The sequence below is a fragment of the Salvia hispanica genome, chromosome 3, assembly GCF_029641045.1.
Source record: "Salvia hispanica isolate PSC_SH4W2 chromosome 3, Shi_PSC_v1, whole genome shotgun sequence".
In the NCBI taxonomy this organism is placed as follows: Eukaryota; Viridiplantae; Streptophyta; class Magnoliopsida; order Lamiales; family Lamiaceae; genus Salvia; species Salvia hispanica.
Genome location: NC_142694.1, coordinates 49806767 through 49825428, shown reverse-complemented (window position 1 = coordinate 49825428; position 18662 = coordinate 49806767). Strand labels below are relative to the sequence as shown.

Below are 18662 nucleotides of genomic sequence, written 5' to 3'. Positions count from 1 at the left end.
TAAATCATAATGCCGGACGTACGTAGTATATAATATCTATAAAAAAAACTTTTTTCGGACCACCATTGCTTATACGATAAACAAGGAAATTAGAAAACAAAGAGTACTTAAAAATCTTATAATGGAAATACAACTGTTTACGTGATAATTGGTTGTAATTGGGGGTGGCAATGCAATATCTTGTCATCCAAGGGTCTAAGTGCAATATGAGGAGAAGAGCAATTACACTCCCACACAAAATAAAATTGCATAAAATTTTGTGTCGCTCAAAAAAATCGTCATCTTTATTAGATGGAGGGACCAAGACTTGAATTTGGCTCTCTGACTTTCCTTTTTCATACTTCTTCCGTTACATATTCATCATTGGAAAACCAATTGAAGACTGAAAGAAAAGAATTTCTTACTACATTTTGTTAAATAAAGAAACGAAGATGTCTAATTGCAGTATTATTTTATTAAATATAGATTACATAGTCATTTCATCTCTTCTTAATTATCCAATCTCAAGCAGTTTGTTCTTTAGTAAAAGCTAAAGATAACTTTCAAGCAATATCAACAAATTCAAGTATTCAAAAACAGAAAAAAGAAAAAAATAAAGATGGTAATTGGTTAAGCCCTTGCACACCCTAAATTATGACAACATCATAAATATATAAAACAAAATTCAGATAATTAACAAAACTTATAGTCTTTCTATTTACAAAACCAAAGTTATAAGTAACTTGTACCTTACAAAATAACTAGTTGTGGAGTGAAACCAAACAAGCTTTGCATAAGATACGTTTTTCTGCTCAGCTATGTATCGACATGCACTATAAATCCAAATGGATATACTAGAGAGATGCGACAGCCATCAATTTCTTGTTGGAATACATAGTTTTAAACGACATTTATTTGAGTATATAAGGAATTTAAGCTCATCACACAAAATCAATCAGCAGCAATGGCCTCAAACAGCATCTCCGTTCTCAACGCCCTCGACAACGCCCGCACTCAATGGTACCACGTGACGGCGATCGTCATCGCCGGAATGGGATTCTTCACCGACGCATACGACCTCTTCTGCATCTCCACCGTCTCCAAGCTCCTCGGCCGCCTCTACTACTACGACCCCGCCTTGGGCAAGCCGGGGAAGCTCCCCCACAACGTCAACAACATGGTCATCGGCGTGGCCCTCGTCGGAACCCTATCCGGCCAGCTCTTCTTCGGGTACTTGGGAGACAAGTTTGGAAGGAAGAAAGTGTACGGCATCACCCTCATCCTCATGGCGTCCTGCGCCATCTGCTCTGGCTTGTCGTTCGGGTACAGCCCGAAAGCCGTCTTGGGGACGCTCTGCTTTTTCCGCTTCTGGCTTGGCTTTGGCATCGGCGGTGACTACCCGCTCTCCGCCACTATTATGTCGGAGTACGCTAATAAGAAGACGCGCGGCGCCTTCATCGCGGCCGTGTTCGCGATGCAGGGCGTCGGCATCATCTTCGCCGGCTTGGTCTCCATGATCATATCTAGGGTATTCCTCGGGATGTACGGTGGCCCGGCATTCGAAGACGAGCACGTCTTCTCAACAGAGCCGGAGGCCGACTACGTCTGGAGGATCGTGCTCATGATTGGTGCGCTGCCAGCGCTGCTGACGTTCTACTGGAGGATGAAGATGCCGGAGACGGGGCGGTACACGGCGCTGATCGAGGGGAACGCGAAGCAGGCGGCGGCGGACATGGGGCGCGTGCTCGACATCGAGATCAATGCCGAGCAGGAGAAGGTTGCTCAGTTTAACTCCGCCAACGAATACCAGATCTTCTCGAGCGAGTTTTTCGCCCGCCACGGGAAGCACTTGATCGGAACAGCGACGACGTGGTTTTTGCTCGACATCGCTTTCTACAGCCAAAACCTGACGCAGAAGGATATCTTCCCGGTGATGGGGCTGACACGTGATGCCGGAAAGGTGAGCGCGCTGCGGGAGATGTTCGAGACGTCGCGGGCGATGTTCGTGATCGCGCTATTCGGGACCTTCCCCGGTTACTGGTTCACCGTGGCCTTCATCGAGAAGATTGGCCGGTTCTACATTCAGCTAGTTGGGTTCTTCATGATGTCGATGTTCATGTTCATCATCGGCGTCAAATATGATTACCTCAAGGATAAGGACCACAAGTGGACCTTCGCCGCCCTCTACGGCCTCACCTTCTTCTTCGCCAACTTCGGACCCAACAGCACGACATTCGTGCTGCCGGCAGAGCTCTTCCCGACACGGGTGCGGTCCACCTGCCACGCGCTCAGCGCCGCATCGGGGAAGGCCGGGGCCATGATCGGCGCCTTCGGGATACAAAACTACACACAAGACGGGAAAGTGAAGGAGATCAGGAAGGCGATGATTATCTTGGCAATTACGAATTTGATGGGATTCGGGTTCACCTTTCTGCTGACAGAGACCAAGGGACGGTCACTGGAGGAGATCTCCGGCGAAGATGCTGGCTACGGTGATGCACAGGCTGCTGGAGAGGAGCGGCGCGATAATTGGGACGAAACGTCGAGGAACGGTTGATTTGGGGATGGATTTGCCGGCAAGTCAGACACTTGAGCTTAAACAAAATTATTAGTATATTGCTTTCAAATAAATTAAGTTGCGCCCATACGAGATGATGCAAAACTATCATATCTCTCGGCTCACCATAAATCGATAGACTAGTAATTTTGCTACATATAACTGAATAATATGTACTACTATGTGTTTATTGGATTATGGCAATACTGTTGTATAAGGCAATAAAAACATTGGACTAAATTTGGGGTTGTGTGGCTAAATTAACCGAGCAAAATTTGTCATTTCAGACCATTATTCATACATGCAAGTATTATACATACAAATCGTCATCGAGCTAAAACTTTAATTCTGCTGATAAATCGACAAAGAAAATGAAAAGATGAAGCTGCTATGAATTTAGAGTTTCTCTAATTTTCATAATTTGACTATATATAGACCAAAATGTAACAAATCATCCATCGATCTTAACTTGATCTGTAGATACAAACGATAAAGAAAAGAGAAGAAGAAACGCACTCTTTCGCGGTTTGAGCTTGAAAGCAACTCGAGAGAAATAACGTTTGGCGCCCTGCTGGTCGGACACCCCAAGGAGGAAACATATTTACTGCTCATGGTCATAGCTGACAACATCATGGAAGGGGGAACTCGATTTACCAATCCAGGTGCGAAATTAATCATCCCGTGCCCGAAGATTATTGTAAAAGGCAAAACTTCTATGATATATGAACAACAGGTGCTTCATGACTTGGAAGAATTATCACCGGTGTAGATCACCTTGCGCTTTCCAATAACCCCATTCGGTAACATACACCTTCTCTCATGGTGAGCAGATATCACTTTGCATTGGAGTTGCTTCTGCCATCCTTGACAGTCTGCATAGATTATAACAAAATATGAGCAAGAATCCAGTAAGCGCACAAGAAGATAAGGGTGGACTGTATGCATGCCCCATGTCATACCAGTCGTTTAAAGGATCTAGTCTGGTCGATATTGTTGGCTTTTTCTGAATCTGGTTTGGCACGATCTAGAGCCTGAATCACAAAGAGAGGCTGCCATCACTTTTTCAGGTCAAAAGTTGGAGATGCAAAACAACGAATGACAAAGAACATTCCTCTACCGAGTAGTATGTATTAGAGCAAACAAGAAGCAACGACAAAAAACAATGTTAGTTCCCCAACGTGGTTAACGACCTTAGCATTGTAAAATTGATGCAAGATGCAACTGCACTCAAGTTTTAAGACATGTTTCCTTTGTTCTGGAAAGCTGTAATATTTTTAAGCTGACTCTAAAACTTCACGAAGGGGGACAACTCGTCCCAGCCAGATGAAATTGGATTTTTCGTTTTGGACACAAAGTTTCTATCTTTTTTTAATTTCATTCTGTGTAAGAATTACCATAGCCCAGGTGGATCGAGTATTCAACCATAACTTCCCAACTTCACATCCTAATCATTCTTAGTCAAAAGAGTAAGCCCGGCATTGATTGAAAAGCTAGCAGAGAAATCGTTCTATTGAATTACGACAAATCAAGAAGCAAAAATAACATTGCCAACCTCTATCAATGTCTCCACCCGACGCCTCATCCTTGTGTGCATGAAACCTTCTGAACACTGCATGATACCAAGTTGATTCATAAGTATAAAGCACATTCCATAGGATAATTCTCTCAAATCCCAAGTAAGATTTTCTCTTTTGCGCCCTCAGCACTCCTCTAGCATGATAGTCATAAGAAACTAAGAGACTTCATAATTAGTACGGATTAGTAATTAAAACTGTGTGACGCCTAGCTTCTCACCTTGACATGATAGCTGACATAAGCATGAAATGTTGATAAACTCCAAACGGTTCTATCCAGCTTTCTGCTTTCAACATGGCGAGGGAAAATAACTGTTCAAAAGGTAGACATATGAGTTCCCCATGGACAGATAATTAGGACATATATAATTCGCAACTCAAAAAATACCAAAACTGACAAATCCAGCATTTGCTGATAATGCCTCGTCTGAAGAACCTTCCAACTCCTTAGGGGGGGAAGATGACCACAGACATGGAGGGGCATTGTTAAGTCCAGCAGTTCTCCTTGCTTCAACAAATTCCTGAATGTTTGCTAAATTATGGGAGAGTGAAAATAACTTAAGTCGTAACGTAGCTAGCATGACAACCTTCTTTAGGGGATATTATCCAATCAAGCAACAAAGCATTTAACACATTCCAAACAGAATATAGGAAAGGTACATCAATAAACCCTCTCCTCTCCAAAAGGAATAAACTATATTGTGGTAACATAAACATAAAGTGAGAACTCCATAGTACTTCAATCAATTTTCAGGCATACGAAAGCAGAAGATGTCTTACTTTTAACTGAACCACAATATTAGTTAGGCACAAGACTCTATTTAAAATTGCAACAACTTTCAACCCAATGAAAAACTACAAAAGGCAAAGATAAAAGATTCTAGATTAACATTAAGAGTTTGTATGGCACCAGTTCGATTCTGATCATCAATCATTCCAGAGGCCAGAGGAAAAGGAGCACATTGATAGTAAAAAGAAAGGAAAGAAGGCAAAAGTGGAAAAAGATGCATGGAAGAAAATAGTCTCGGTTATTCAAACCATATACCTGAAGGAAAGAAGTAGCAAGAACAATATCTATGGAATCCTTGAATCGCATTGGGAAAATCACCGTCACCTTATCCACCTGCAAAAAAATCACATGCTACTCAGGTCATTTCCTCTAACATATGTATCATTACATTTAAGCACCCAAATATAATAGGAGTTAATCAGCTCCTATGATAGCACAATAATGGTCTTAAACTGCATGTTTTGGTAATCAATATCTTTGGTACTGAAACATGTGCATGTATATCAGCTGAGGTCAAACCAAAATATGCAGAGTTCCCATAACAATGAGCTAAAACAGATATCATCAAATATGCTCTGCAACTGAGCAAAAAAATTAAATCAAATGAGGTTAAGAAAGTTGACCTGAGGAAAAATAAAATATGATTCGTTCGGCCGATGCACAATTGAAATAATCTTGTTTAAGTCAGATTTTACACCCCTCGAGACTAGTTGCTTAAATACTGCTCTCAATGGTGCACCCTGAACTAGTTCTCTTATAGAAGCAATCTTTACCAGGAATGCTTGCTTATGGCCTACAGAAAATATAGCAGACACATCAGAAAAAAAAACAGTGTACGCAAAATAGAAACACGAAAATATGCAGACACTAGCAATTATGAATATGTGATCACCAAATTTAACCAAAATTCAAGGAAATAAGGAGTTAGTTAAAAATAATTTAAACATGAAACACTAAAAAATTACTAGTCATTAGAATCCAACTTCAACAGTATAGGGATCAATTCTAGATGAGATATTAAAATTTAAAATTATTTTGCTTAAATTGCATATGCACTTTCAAAAAGTTTCTACGAGTTCACCAATGTTTATGTGGGTCTCAAGCTCTGCTGTCTCATTATTGTGGCTTAACACAAGTTCCATTTTAAATGAACAATTCAAATTAGCCAACTAGGTATGCACTTTATGGTTTAGCTGCAGAGGTAAAGCCTGATAGAATAATGTAGGCTATGTAGCAATAGAAAATTTCAAATAAAATCCAAAATAAGTACAGTATTGTCATTTGGTTTCAAATTTCAATAGAATTATCAAAATGTTATCATCCCCGGAATCATATCCTTGACATTTAGGGGGTGTTCGGTTTGCAAGATTGTTTCCGGATTAAATGTGTAGTGTGTTTGGTTCATGAGATTCAACCCCACAACTCAATCCTAGATGGATAATCATGGGATAATTAGTCATAGCTAACCCCCTATGACTAAAATAATCTCACAACTCAATCCTAGATTGCATCTTGGTATTTTTTTATCTGGAAACCGAACACCACCTTAATATAAGCTTGAATTTGATTATTTGACTGATAATATGTTTCACTTATGTCCAAACTTGAATTTACATACTGAGACTAACATATACACATAATGGCCCTTTCTTGTAGTATGATTTAAGTAGTTGTTAACTCCTGCCTAAGATGCACCAAGAAAGCACTAGATGTTGGACACAAGATACAATAAATTTTACTCAGGCTCCAGAAATTCTCCTCAGCAATCCAAAGTCTGTAGAAGTATATATGCAGCAAAGTATGCAGACATACTAAGAAGATGATAAAATTCTCTTTTTCATTTGAACTAACTTACACCTGTCATCAAATTTACTTATCACTTTTTCAGTTCTTTGAGAGATGCCAGCCTAAATTGTCTGACAAAAATGTTTTTATGATAAAGAAACACACAATTCAACAAAAAAAAGTATGGGAAGGTAATATAGTTGGTTGTCATTGCGGAAGCATGTAGAATTCAACAAAAAAAAGTATGGGAAGGTAATATAGTTGGTTGTCATTGCGGAAGCATGTAGATGCAACCAACTGAGCGGGCATGATCTAGCCGGAATTTACGAGATTGTAGCTTCAACAAGTGACTCAAAGAAATTACAACTTCAACTAGTCATAGACTCCCACACCCATCCCAGACTCCAGTCACTCCACTCCCGTCTCCCATACCCACAGTTGTACCCCTCTCGTCTCCTCCGCCTTGTCACGTGTAGTCACCGCCGACGTCGCCTCTCGTCTAGCCCCACATTGCCGTCTCACATCGACCCGAGGACCGCTGCCTGGACTGCCTCTCTCCGTCGCCTTTTGTGATAAAATTTGTTGATGTCTCTACTCTTTCCGTCTGTTCAGTTCCAATGTATTGCTTTGGTACACAGACTTGAATTTGGGGGTGCTATTACTGATGAGATTTGGGGTGAAACCCTAGGTATTGATATTGATTTATAACACAAAGGAAGAATCTCCAATCTCCAATTTCTGCTTAAAACCTTGAATGTATCTCCATATTAGGCATTTGCTTGCTGCTCAAACTTTAACTAGTTAGCAAAATATCCAAATTTAGGGAGAGAAAAAAAAACTAAAATAATGCAAGGATGGTGATCTTTTTTCTTGAAAATGTTTCAAAATTTACGGAAGTGCATACTCTAGCCTTCTAGGTACCCATTTTCGGGACCGGATACCTGAACGGGTAATTGGTGCCATCGGGTTTGGGTGTTGAGTTTTTGGGTTTTCGAGATCGGGTACCAATTTGACCGCCCTAGGCGATTTAGTATATCTCAAGTTTCGGACATATAATGAAATGACTTTGCATAAGACTCGTTATCGCAAATTCACACCCAGATATTATGGCACGTATGAGATTATCGCATGAGTTGGAAAAATCACATATCGATCACCTCAAGGCTCAAGCTGGCAGGCGAATTGTGTGAACATCAGGGTATGGTGGCCAACCTCAACTGGCCGAATGATCTATTGGCTGTCGACCCACCATTTTACTGGCAGAAGTTCTCGCTAGACAAATCATCCTGCAATTGAAAATCAATCTCCCTGGTCCTCATCAAACGGTAAGGTTTGGACAATGATGAAAAGTTGTGGATGGGTCGTGGATGGATCTAAAGAATGTCCTTAGTCAGTTTCCTTCCTTCGTTCAGCCTTTAGGACAAGGGTGTTCCGGTGGAGGGTGCAATTGATATGCATCTACGCACGTGGAAGGTCTACAAGCATGGGGATCGTGCAACAACCGATTACCATGGAGAAGCAGATGACCATTGAGAAGTTGATGGTGCTTATCCATTTATGTTTACCCTTTATCTTCTGAGTTGTTAAGTTATTAGGGAGTCCTGTAATAGTTGGTATATTAGGAATACTATCTTGAATCTTTATGTTTAGGTATTCACCCTAATAAGTTCAGTATACAAGAAAAGTATAGACTGCTTCTTAATAATACCTAAAGATACAGGGCCGCATATCCAACATTGTGAGCTAGTCAAGCAAAGTTTTCAGCTTCTACCAAATTTCAAGAAACAAGTGATCTTAATAATACCTACAGATAAAGGGCCGCATATAGGGAAGTGCTTAAACTATAGTGTAAGACAAGTTAAAAAGTTGTAGATGGAAAAAAACAAGCAAATGGAAATAACAAGAGGTATATGTCAAGGGAAACAACTCAGAAGAGACCAAGTAAAAGGTTCCGAATACGTAAGGGCTGGTATATGGAAGCTCATAACAAATGATTTTAGAAAAAAAGGAAACTCACTGGACCTTCATCCGGAGGAAGCTTTGACAGGTTCAGTTTCACTGTAAGATTATAACCATCCCTTGGGGGATCAAGAACTTCTAGGAACACACCATATGCTGCTTTTATAGCTTCGATAGCTCCTTGAGGAAGTCCTCCAAAAAATACAGTTTCTGGAGGTGGTGCGGGTAAAGATAGTGATAATAGGAGAAAATTTGGATTCTTTACATTTGCCTGCAAAGAAAAAATATAATAAAATAAAATAAGAAAAGAAAAGAAAAGAAAAGAAAAGAAATATGGAAAAACTACAGGTATATATAATGCATTATATAAAGAGATATAGCTATCAAAGCAAGAAATGTAGTTATCAACAATCCAAAAACTTAAATGTGATGGATAAAGTTTCTATGAGTAGATTGTGTAGACAATGACAATGACTTTCAGAGAAAATCTTTTAAGTATATTCATCACCTGAATATGGTAGCGGACATCGTCAAACTCAACCCACTGGCAGTCTAACTCAACTCCTTTATCAAGACTGAAAAATTGTATAGCAAGAGTCGAGAAATAAATATCTTGATAGTGCAGTCGAGTTAAATTTGTACTACAATAATCCAGAACAACATTAACATTAGCACATTAATATCACCAACCATTGAAGTAGTGAAGAAGTGTAAATAAGATATTAGATTGACTTCATAATGCACACGATCAATAGGGGAGCTAGTTTAGTTCCAAATAACCCGTAGGAAATTAACCAGAATAAATGGATCCAGATTGCATAACTGTCCATGGTTCCACATACACATGTAACCCAAAATGGATAAGTTTTAAAAGGTCTAAGATTTTATCAGAAAGTAATACTCCCTCTGTCCCATTGATATGTTTTCCTGTTCGTGTTGTCTCATTAAAAATGAAACGTTTCCTAAAACAGAAATACCATCATCTCTACTTTTTCCCTCTGTCTACTTTATTCTCTTTATTAACTCACAAAAACGACAATACATAAAATCACGTGCCAAAAAGACGGAGGGTGTATATGACAATACCTACAACACCACTAAAATAGTATCTCATCATAGAAGTAGATAGCATTCTATCGCTACAAGTAAAATGGAAACTAACTAACATATAAATATATATGGAAATTCGATCATAAAGTGCCAGAGTAAGTAATAAACCAGTCCACAACTGAATAGGTGACTAATGATGAAACTCAAAAATGGGACAGATAAAATTAAAAAAGAGAAAAACAAAAGTATTGATCTTAACACTAATGGGGAAAGAATTAAAACATACTTCTGAACCAGAGTGGACAAGACTTGCAGGAGATATCTGCAGGGCGACTGCAACAGTATCATTGATTTGTAACAGCTAGTCTCAATCCTTTGTGAGGTTAGACAGTTTGTAAACACTCACGGATCTCAATTGTTTGAAGATTTATGCTGAAATGATAAATAATCGAATAAGTAAAATTATGTTAAAATGAACACTAAAGGAAATCATCGTAATAAACTTTAATTCACGCAATCCCACGAGAAATTAAACAAATCTCTGAGCTGAATGAATCATAGATAGCGTGCGAGAATATTTAATTTTGCGAAAAATATTATGGTATCATCAATTTTGAACTACGAAAAACTAATTATGAGTGGAAGGCATTCAATTGTGGAGCTATCTAACTTTATTGCGAAACGAGTAGTGAGATCGAAAGTGGCGAGAAATCATTGTTAATGAAAGAGAAAGCGATCGGCGTCGTTACTGTTCTCAGTATGTGATTGTATAGAATTCCATCTCCACAGGAAAAATGTAGAATTGAAGGAAACGTGGAGAAGGAAGTAAATATGTATACCTCCGTCGCACAGAGGCGCGGGCATTCCAGTGTGTCGCGCTTACGATTTCCTCTCCTACTCCGGCGGAGTGCCGCCGACGGAGACGGTGGGCGGGGGCTAAATGTAATTAAGTCTTTTCATAGGTGACGCCATCCAAAAACCTTCATTCATTGGACGAATTTGGTTTAATCTTAATGAATGTGACTTGCAGTTAAATTTCCGGAACCATTACGTTGATCGGTAAAAAAAATAAACAGATTGTACCGTATATTGTACGTATAAATCAGAATATAATATTTAAAATCATAAACTAACGAATTTGATGTGCGTTAGACTAAAATATGTTAAGCAAATGTTTAGGACAAATTATGGACTAGCTTTTTATATATTCATGTCATCTTAATATAAGATTATTTAAATAAAATTTAGATATGGGTAATTAGAAAGCAATCACTACAAAATGCATGTCAAATCTTGATAATTGTGGGATAAGATTACGAGTACGTGGCTTCTCACATGGAAGCTGGAATAATAAATCAGACTTCTATCACGTGGATAGACAAGAGAAGTCGGAATGACACATTTAAAATTTAAGAGTTTTAATACGTCCTTTACTTATGGGCCGGAACGACACATCGAACTTCCATCACGTCTGTAGGCAAGAGAAGTAGGATTGACACATTTAAAAATTTTAACAACCCCCTCACGTATGGGCCAGAATGACTCATCGAACTTCCATCACATGGGTAAGCAAATGAAGAGATAAAGATTTAAAATTCATCATTAACTATGACCCCCTCTAATATAATGTTAGAAATTTGTCACTGACCTTTAAAAAGCCTTATAAAAGAGATGGTTATCTTTATTTATATGGATAAGCTAAAATTATCCCTATATCTATATCGGGACAATATTTAAGAATTTTAACACACTTTCCACATAAAAATCAAATAAAATTGTATAAAATGAGGTGCGTTCAAGAATGAGTATCAATTTTTCTTTCATACTACTCCCTCCGTCCCCAATTAAGAGTCACACTTTTCTATTTCGATTCATTCCCAATTAAGAGTCACACTTCATTTTTACCATAAATAGTAAGTAGGTTATACATTCCACTAACTCAATTCACTTACATTTTATTATAAAATCAATATAAAAAAAATGGATCTCACATTCGACTAACTTTTTCAACCAACTTTTCTTTATATTTTTAAAACCCGTATCCGATCAAATGATGATTCCTAATTGCGGAGGGAGGGAGTACTATTCTACTGTAGTCCAATTGCAAAATTGAATTTTCCAAACTTCAAGTACGCGCCACGCGGTTTTCTTTTTCTTTCTCATTGTCTCACTCCTTTCCTCTTGAAAGATTCAACTCTCTCTGTCTCTCTTTCTCACACTAGACCTTACCAAATTTCTATCAATGGCGGAAGCAGGACTGACGATCTTCGACGGATCTCACCTCTCAGATGTCGATGTTTCACTGCCTTCTCCACCTATAGACACTCCGATCACAGGCGCAGAGGTCCTACAGCTGGCTGAAACTAGGGCCTCCCTCTCCCTTCTCGGTTTCGTATTGCCCGAAACTCTCAAGTCTTCTGCTATTCGCCGGATCGGCGTCTCTGATACCGCCGGATTCCTCTCTAAGAAGCTCGATCACACCGATGCCTGCACAATTCTTCGAAATTATATTTCCGCCATTGCCGATGAACTCAAAGGTCAGTTTTGCGTTTGTTGACTTCAATTCCAACTCATTCAATCAGTAGTTTTTAGTCGTACACAATATTGACTGGTCTGTAGCTATTGCCTTTTTGTTAATGAAACCTAGAAATTTATTGTAATTGCGATCAATTTGTGGTGTTGAGAGTGATTGCTGCGCTGGAATTTCCACCTCTGTCAGATTCTCTATCTGTTTCACAAGGAAAAGTTAATTAATAGTATGAATGTGTGGTTGTTTCTGTTTCAATTCAGATGATCCTATTGCTGTGACAATATTGGACGGCGGATCTCTCAATATGTTCTTGGAAGATGAAGATGATTTCGCAATGCTAGCAGAGAATCTTTTCACTGATTTAGACGTAGAAGATACAGGAAAAATCAGTAAGGATGAGATACAGAGTGCTCTGGCACATATGGGCATCGAATCCGGTGTTCCTTCAGTATCAGGTATACTTTTACTCTGTCTGCCATACAATATGAGATTTTGAAAGGTCATGAACATTTAGAGTTGAACATAAATTTACTCTTTCCATTTAAGTGTTTATGATTTTCATCAATTCAAGTAGGTGGTTTTGAACTAGTGTTGTCTGTAAACACTCCACTCAAACTTTAAGGAGTTCTGTCCCCCCTTTTTATAAATCTGTGCTATTTGTTTGTCCATTTCAGTCAGATGCTTTGATAAAAAGTTCGATCAGATTTATGGTTTTCCATATGCAGTTTTTATTCAAAAGCTGGTTAGGTTCCAATTTCGGATATAACCTGAAATAGCTAGTTATAATCATAAAGGAAAAACAGAAAGAAAGAAGATAGTATGAGATGATGCTGTGTATAGTTAGTACTTTTTAGTTGCTGATATAATATGAAGAGTTCTAATAGTAGTATTTGTGCTGTGTTAGTCTAATTGTCAATGTTAGCACTTTACAAAATGGATAAATACTATACCTGCTATTAAAACTCTCTATAATACTTTAGCTCCCCTTAATAAACTGGCCTAAATCCTGACAAATCATAATTTTGTTGAATAATCGCATGCTGCATCATCAAATCAATTGTGCACTACTTGTAATTCTGAGCACTTAATGCTGTTTAACAGAATATCCGCAGTTGAATGATATATTAAAGAAACACGGAGCAGCTGGAAAAGAAGAACTGGGACAAGCACAATTTGCTCAACTCCTGCAACATGTGCTGCAGGAACTCGCTGATAGTCTGGCAAAGAAACCTGTTGTCGTCGTTTTAAGGAGCATAAAATTGGCGAATGGTTCTAAGCTTAGAAAGGTAACTTACTTTTCCTGATTTGCTTCCAAAAATTCTGGGAATCAAAACTTTTGGTACACACCATGGTAATACTGCCACATATTTTGATTGCTACCAAAGTTTGGGTAGTTAACAGAGAGGAGCAATATATATACTTACTAAAAAAGGTTTCCAGTCACACTGATGAAATTCTAACATCCGGTGATACTATTATTAGTGAATATTTTTATATATTTTGCAATGGATATTTTTTTTATCAATTGGATTCTCTCAAAATCTGTAGTATTATACCATAGTCGCCCACTCTTCAAATACAGATCTAAAACTTGAACTGCTTCTTCTCCAAGACACTAGAATCTAACTTTGTTCTGCACTGTAGTTCATAATCATGCTGTTTGTTAGCTTTCAAACACTTGTTTATACCTTAAATTTCAATGTTATTTTCTAATTCAAATAACATCGCACTATCATGTAAGTATGTAGCATTAGTTTATTAACAGTACCTTTTCGCCATACACCTGAAAAACAATTTTTGTTGTGGTATAAATGTTCATATTTTTTGCAGATCATTTGAGTATTTAATTGCAGATCTTTTGAGTATTTAGTTGGTTCTAGGAGTTAATTGCAGATCTTTGAATGCTACTTTCACTGTTTCTGCAGCTTCTGGCCAAGGAGAGGCTTCTTGATGATGCTGTGAAGAAGATTACTGAGGAAAATTTCGAATGCAGTGGTGACCAGTCACGAGCCACACATATCAAGTCTTACCTCAAGAACCATGAGGATGATTTCGGTTTACCACCTTCACAACTGCCTGAAATGACGGCTCTCTTTGATGAAATATTTACTGAGGTAGAGAGTGAGAATGATGCAGCTGAATCAGGCAGAGACAGTTCAGCGGTATTTCTGAAGAAAATCCTTGAGAAAATTGCAGAGAAGCTCGAAGCCAACCCGATATTGTATGATATTCAGCTCCCGCAGCTGGGAGAAGCCTGAATTATATACTCTTGCGCTGAATGCACTTGGTGGGTTTATCCTATTTCTTCCTCCCATTATGTATTCAACTTGACATTGTATTCTTAATCCATGTGATTTATAGAAATATCCTACCAGTGATTATATTTTGATGATGATGAAGCGGAACTTAGATGTTTCCCGTAGGCCTAAACCCAATAGGTCAATGGTTTGTTCGAGCTTGGGTAAATGAGGAGTCATTATTGAAGCCTCCCATACCAACATCATGATAAAATGTTTGATTGAATAGCAGATCAAAGTCTCAGCGTTTTTAATTTTGAGCCTAATTTTAGTTGACTCCAAATAATATCATATGGCATCAGAGCCAACTCATTTATTATTGACAGCCGAGTGTGTGACATGGAGACCGATTGGATCACACTCTCTAACCATCCCCACATATTTCAGAACCTCGCACACACTCGACCCCTTAGCCAGAGACCAATACGCATGACCACTTGAAACATGATACATGACTATACAATGAAGAAAGATGACGGACGACCATGATAAGTGGAAGATGATCAACGGCTGGAAATGAAGCAATTATAACATAATGGTTTAGAGTTAAGTCTAGAAGATTAGCATTGTGCAATCTTATCTATAAATAGCAATGTAATTCCTTTCAATAACCAACCAATGAAATGAAATATAGCTTTTCCAATGAAAGCACCAGTTGTTAAGGATCATATATACCTAAAGTACCGGCAGAACGGAAATTACAACGTAAGGATAAATCCGGCGCCCATGAGGGTCGGCGGAGAAATAATCTGGGCGGCTGTGCGCGGGGCTTCCCGTCGGCAGCGGTGTCAGATGTGAAAGAAAAACGTGAGGCTCTTTTGGGCTCAAATAATATTGTATTTCTTCATTAATTAAATGATACACTCTAGGCTATTTATAATACTAAATTACTACTACCCTAACTTATCTAACAAGAAAGACAATATATGAAAAGATACTATGAATCAAAAGATATTTTAATAAAAGATATGGAAGATATGAATGGATGTCTCTTATCAATCTCTCAATATTCTGTAACTACCGGTGAGCATCTCCGGTCAAGTTCCGGTGGCTTTTCATATCCCAGCTGCCCTAGTTAGTTCCAAAATAGTACCTCCTTATGGATCACACTAATAATGGTTATTAGTATATTTCTAAAAGCTGCAATGACATTAGTGTAGTAGAATTAGATTTCATGAACCTCATTTACATGTTTAGAATAGGACTGGGTAAATGTACCGCAATACCGCATTACCACACTTATTGTACCGAAATTATATCGAAAAATACCGAATTTGCGGTATACCGCAATTTGCGGTAAGGTATGATACCTTACCAGGGGCGGAGCCAGGATCTCGATTCGACGGGGGCAAAAATATATCTAAGAAGAAATTTTAATGGTTTGAGGTGGGGCATTTATAAAGGAAATCAATTTTTTTAAAAAATTACTCCATGAAATAGTACTACATGAAATATATTGAGGAGGGGCAAATGCCCCTTATCCCCTCCTAGTAGATCCGCCCCTGTACCTTACCGATAGACTACGGTATGGTAAAGGTATAGAATTTCGTATACCGCGGGATACCGCACATTCGGTGTATACCAAAAATGAGGTATCGTACCGTTATTAATTTATACCAAACATACAATATATATCAAAAAATAAGGTGGTACCTTATATGTATTTATATGTTTCAAATATATTAATATTAATAATAATTAAAAATTAACAATAATTTAAAAGCTTCCATGTGAGGGTGTGAGAGGAAGATGAAAGTAAAGAAGACTATGTTGGTTATTATCGAAACTGTTTTGGATTTGATGGTTGACGTTTTATTAATTTGAATGTTATGACCAAGATTTGTTTGTGAGGGAGTTTTAGGGCTTGTACTTTATTTAAATAATTGAACCGTTAATTCTAATATTTTGGGTATGAAACATGTTTCTTGCGAAATGAACACAGGTATATGGTATGTCGTACCTTATTTGATATACCGTAAAAATGTGGTATACTATAAACATGCGGTATATCGCATTTACCGCAAAAATGCGGTATACCGTAGTAACAATATGATAACGGTATTAGAAATATACCATACCGAATATTAGGTATACCGAAGTGAGGTATACCAAAACATGAGGTAAGGTATAGGTATGAGATTTTCGCATACCGCATTTTGAGGTAAGGTATGAGGTATGGTATGATCGATGCGGTATACCTTACCTTTCTACCCCTAGTTTAGACAACATAAGGCTTATTTTAACTAAACCTATTATATTATCAATCATATCAGTTTGCAAAAGGATTATATATGGAGGCAAAGAACCTTTCCACCCCTAGTTTAGACAACCTAAGGCTTATTTTAACTAAACCTATTATATTATCAATCATATCAGTTTGCAAAAGGATTATATATGGAGGCAAAGAAAACGTTTTTAAGACAATTAAAATTATACTATATCATAATTTTTTTGCCTCCAATCTATATCTATATCTATATCTATACCTATATTATCCTTAGAAATAAAGTTTTTTTGGGGAAAACTGGGAGGATTTATGCCAGATTTACAAAAAAAGAGTTATTACTTATTACTCCCTTTGTCCCGGATAATTCGGGTCACTTTGACCGGGCACGGATTTTAAGAATTGTAATGAAAAATGGGTTGAAAAAGTTAGTGGAATGTGGGTCCTGCCTTTATATATTAGTTTTATAATAAAATGTGAGTATGAATGAGTTACTGGAATATGGGTCCACTACCAAAAATGGTAAAAGTGAAATGGGACAAATTATGTGGGATGGACCAAAATGGAAAATTGGGACGAATTATCCGGGACAGAGGGAATAGCATTTTTTTAATCACATTTCTAAAAGTTTTTTGGACATATTTCAGTCTGGAAGATAATACAATGATCCTCTAGGAATGTTGTTTTACATGCTTTTAACCCTGCAATTAATAGGATCATGTCTGCAATGAAAAGTTATGTACGGTTGATTATACAAGCAAACAATCAATCAAAGCAATCAAATGATTTTGCAACAGAGCCTCTCTCATATTGATATTTCGAAGCTTAAGCAAGGTTTTTTAGAGCCAAAGGAAAGTTTTTTTTGTTAGAAAAATAAAAGAAAAAATTAATTTTCTCAGACATAATTAACCTACAAGAACAAGTTGTATATAAACCAGTTGAACGGAAACAGATTCAACCTCATTTTTCTTCTCTCTAAACCAATTTTCTGTTTATTGTAGAAACACTAAGGCCCTACTTAGTATGATGAAATGGAACAAGGAGTGAATGGGATGAGATGGGAATGTAATGAAGGTGGGAATGAAATGACAATTCCATTCCACTCTTAGTGCTTGGTAAGCACAAGAAATGCAAAAGGAATGGAATTGTTATTCCTTGATTCATTCCATTCATATGTTTGATATCCACAAATTAATATAGAAATGGAATGGAATGAAATATGAATAATTAATATGTTGATTCTATCAAAAAAAAGCACTACACACATTCTACACACTACACGCAGTTCACACACTACACACAGACTTCACACATTTCACATACTACACACATTTCACACAATTCACACCCTACTCACATTTAACACATTTCAAGCATCCTATTTTTGAATTTGTGTAGTTTGTGTAGTTTGTGTAGTGTGTAAACTGTGTGAAGTGTGTGTAATGTGTTTGTGTAGTGTATGAAATGTATAGTGTGTAAACTGTGTGAAGTGTGTAAAGTGTGTGTAGTGTGTACGTGGATTTTTTCAAACTTGCAACAAACCATTCTATTATTAAGGGATGGATGAGATGTAGTCCATTCTTGGTCCGGTATTGTTACACATCTTTCAAACTTGCAACAAACCACTAAACATTCATTTTTCATCAGGTAATCAAGGGCATTAGACACAAGAATAGATAAAGTTAAATCATATTTTGAATATTAACTCATCCGTCTATCTATCACATAGTCAGAGTACCTTTCCAAGTTAAAAAAGTAATCAAAATAATATTAAATTTAATTACATTTTAAACCCTAGAGTTTCAAATGTTTAGCAACTCATTGACAAAATATATTTAAACAATCACAAGATAAAATATGCTCAACATAAAGTCAAACTAAAAAATTTCTTGTGGAGATTTGTGTCAACCTTAACCT

General features: G+C 37.6%; 2 protein-coding genes and 1 pseudogene across 4 annotated transcripts; 2 read left to right on the top strand and 1 right to left on the bottom strand.

The window, feature by feature from the left end:
• Positions 1 to 797: 797 nt before the first annotated feature.
• LOC125213871 (low affinity inorganic phosphate transporter 4 pseudogene) lies at positions 798 to 2662 on the top strand (annotated as a pseudogene).
• A 276-nt stretch (positions 2663 to 2938) lies between these two features.
• On the bottom strand, positions 2939 to 10703 carry LOC125213872 (actin-related protein 2/3 complex subunit 2A-like). 3 transcript variants are annotated; one of them, XR_016136911.1, is made up of 11 exons: positions 10534 to 10703; positions 9981 to 10126; positions 9153 to 9219; positions 8708 to 8915; positions 5524 to 5693; positions 5156 to 5233; positions 4499 to 4642; positions 4331 to 4422; positions 4089 to 4145; positions 3496 to 3567; positions 2939 to 3408 (listed from the first exon to the last, which is right to left on the bottom strand). XR_016136911.1 is itself a non-coding variant. In XM_089067999.1 (11 exons), the coding sequence occupies exons 2-11, from the start codon at positions 10040 to 10042 to the stop codon at positions 3370 to 3372; spliced, it is 978 nt and encodes a 325-aa protein (XP_088924125.1). In that variant the 5' UTR covers positions 10043 to 10126; positions 10534 to 10702; the 3' UTR covers positions 2939 to 3369. The 3 variants fall into 3 exon arrangements, 1 of the variants encoding a protein (XP_088924125.1); XR_016136912.1 differs by having other exon boundaries at positions 4509 to 4631; XM_089067999.1 differs by having other exon boundaries at positions 4499 to 4631; positions 10534 to 10702.
• Positions 10704 to 11857: 1154 nt separating this feature from the next.
• On the top strand, positions 11858 to 14616 carry LOC125212215 (calcium-binding EF hand family protein). Its single transcript, XM_048112317.2, has 4 exons — positions 11858 to 12231; positions 12485 to 12679; positions 13326 to 13510; positions 14150 to 14616. Exons 1-4 carry the CDS (start codon positions 11937 to 11939, stop codon positions 14480 to 14482), a joined length of 1008 nt encoding a protein of 335 aa, XP_047968274.1. The 5' UTR covers positions 11858 to 11936; the 3' UTR covers positions 14483 to 14616.
• The last annotated feature ends 4046 nt before the right edge of the window (positions 14617 to 18662 follow it).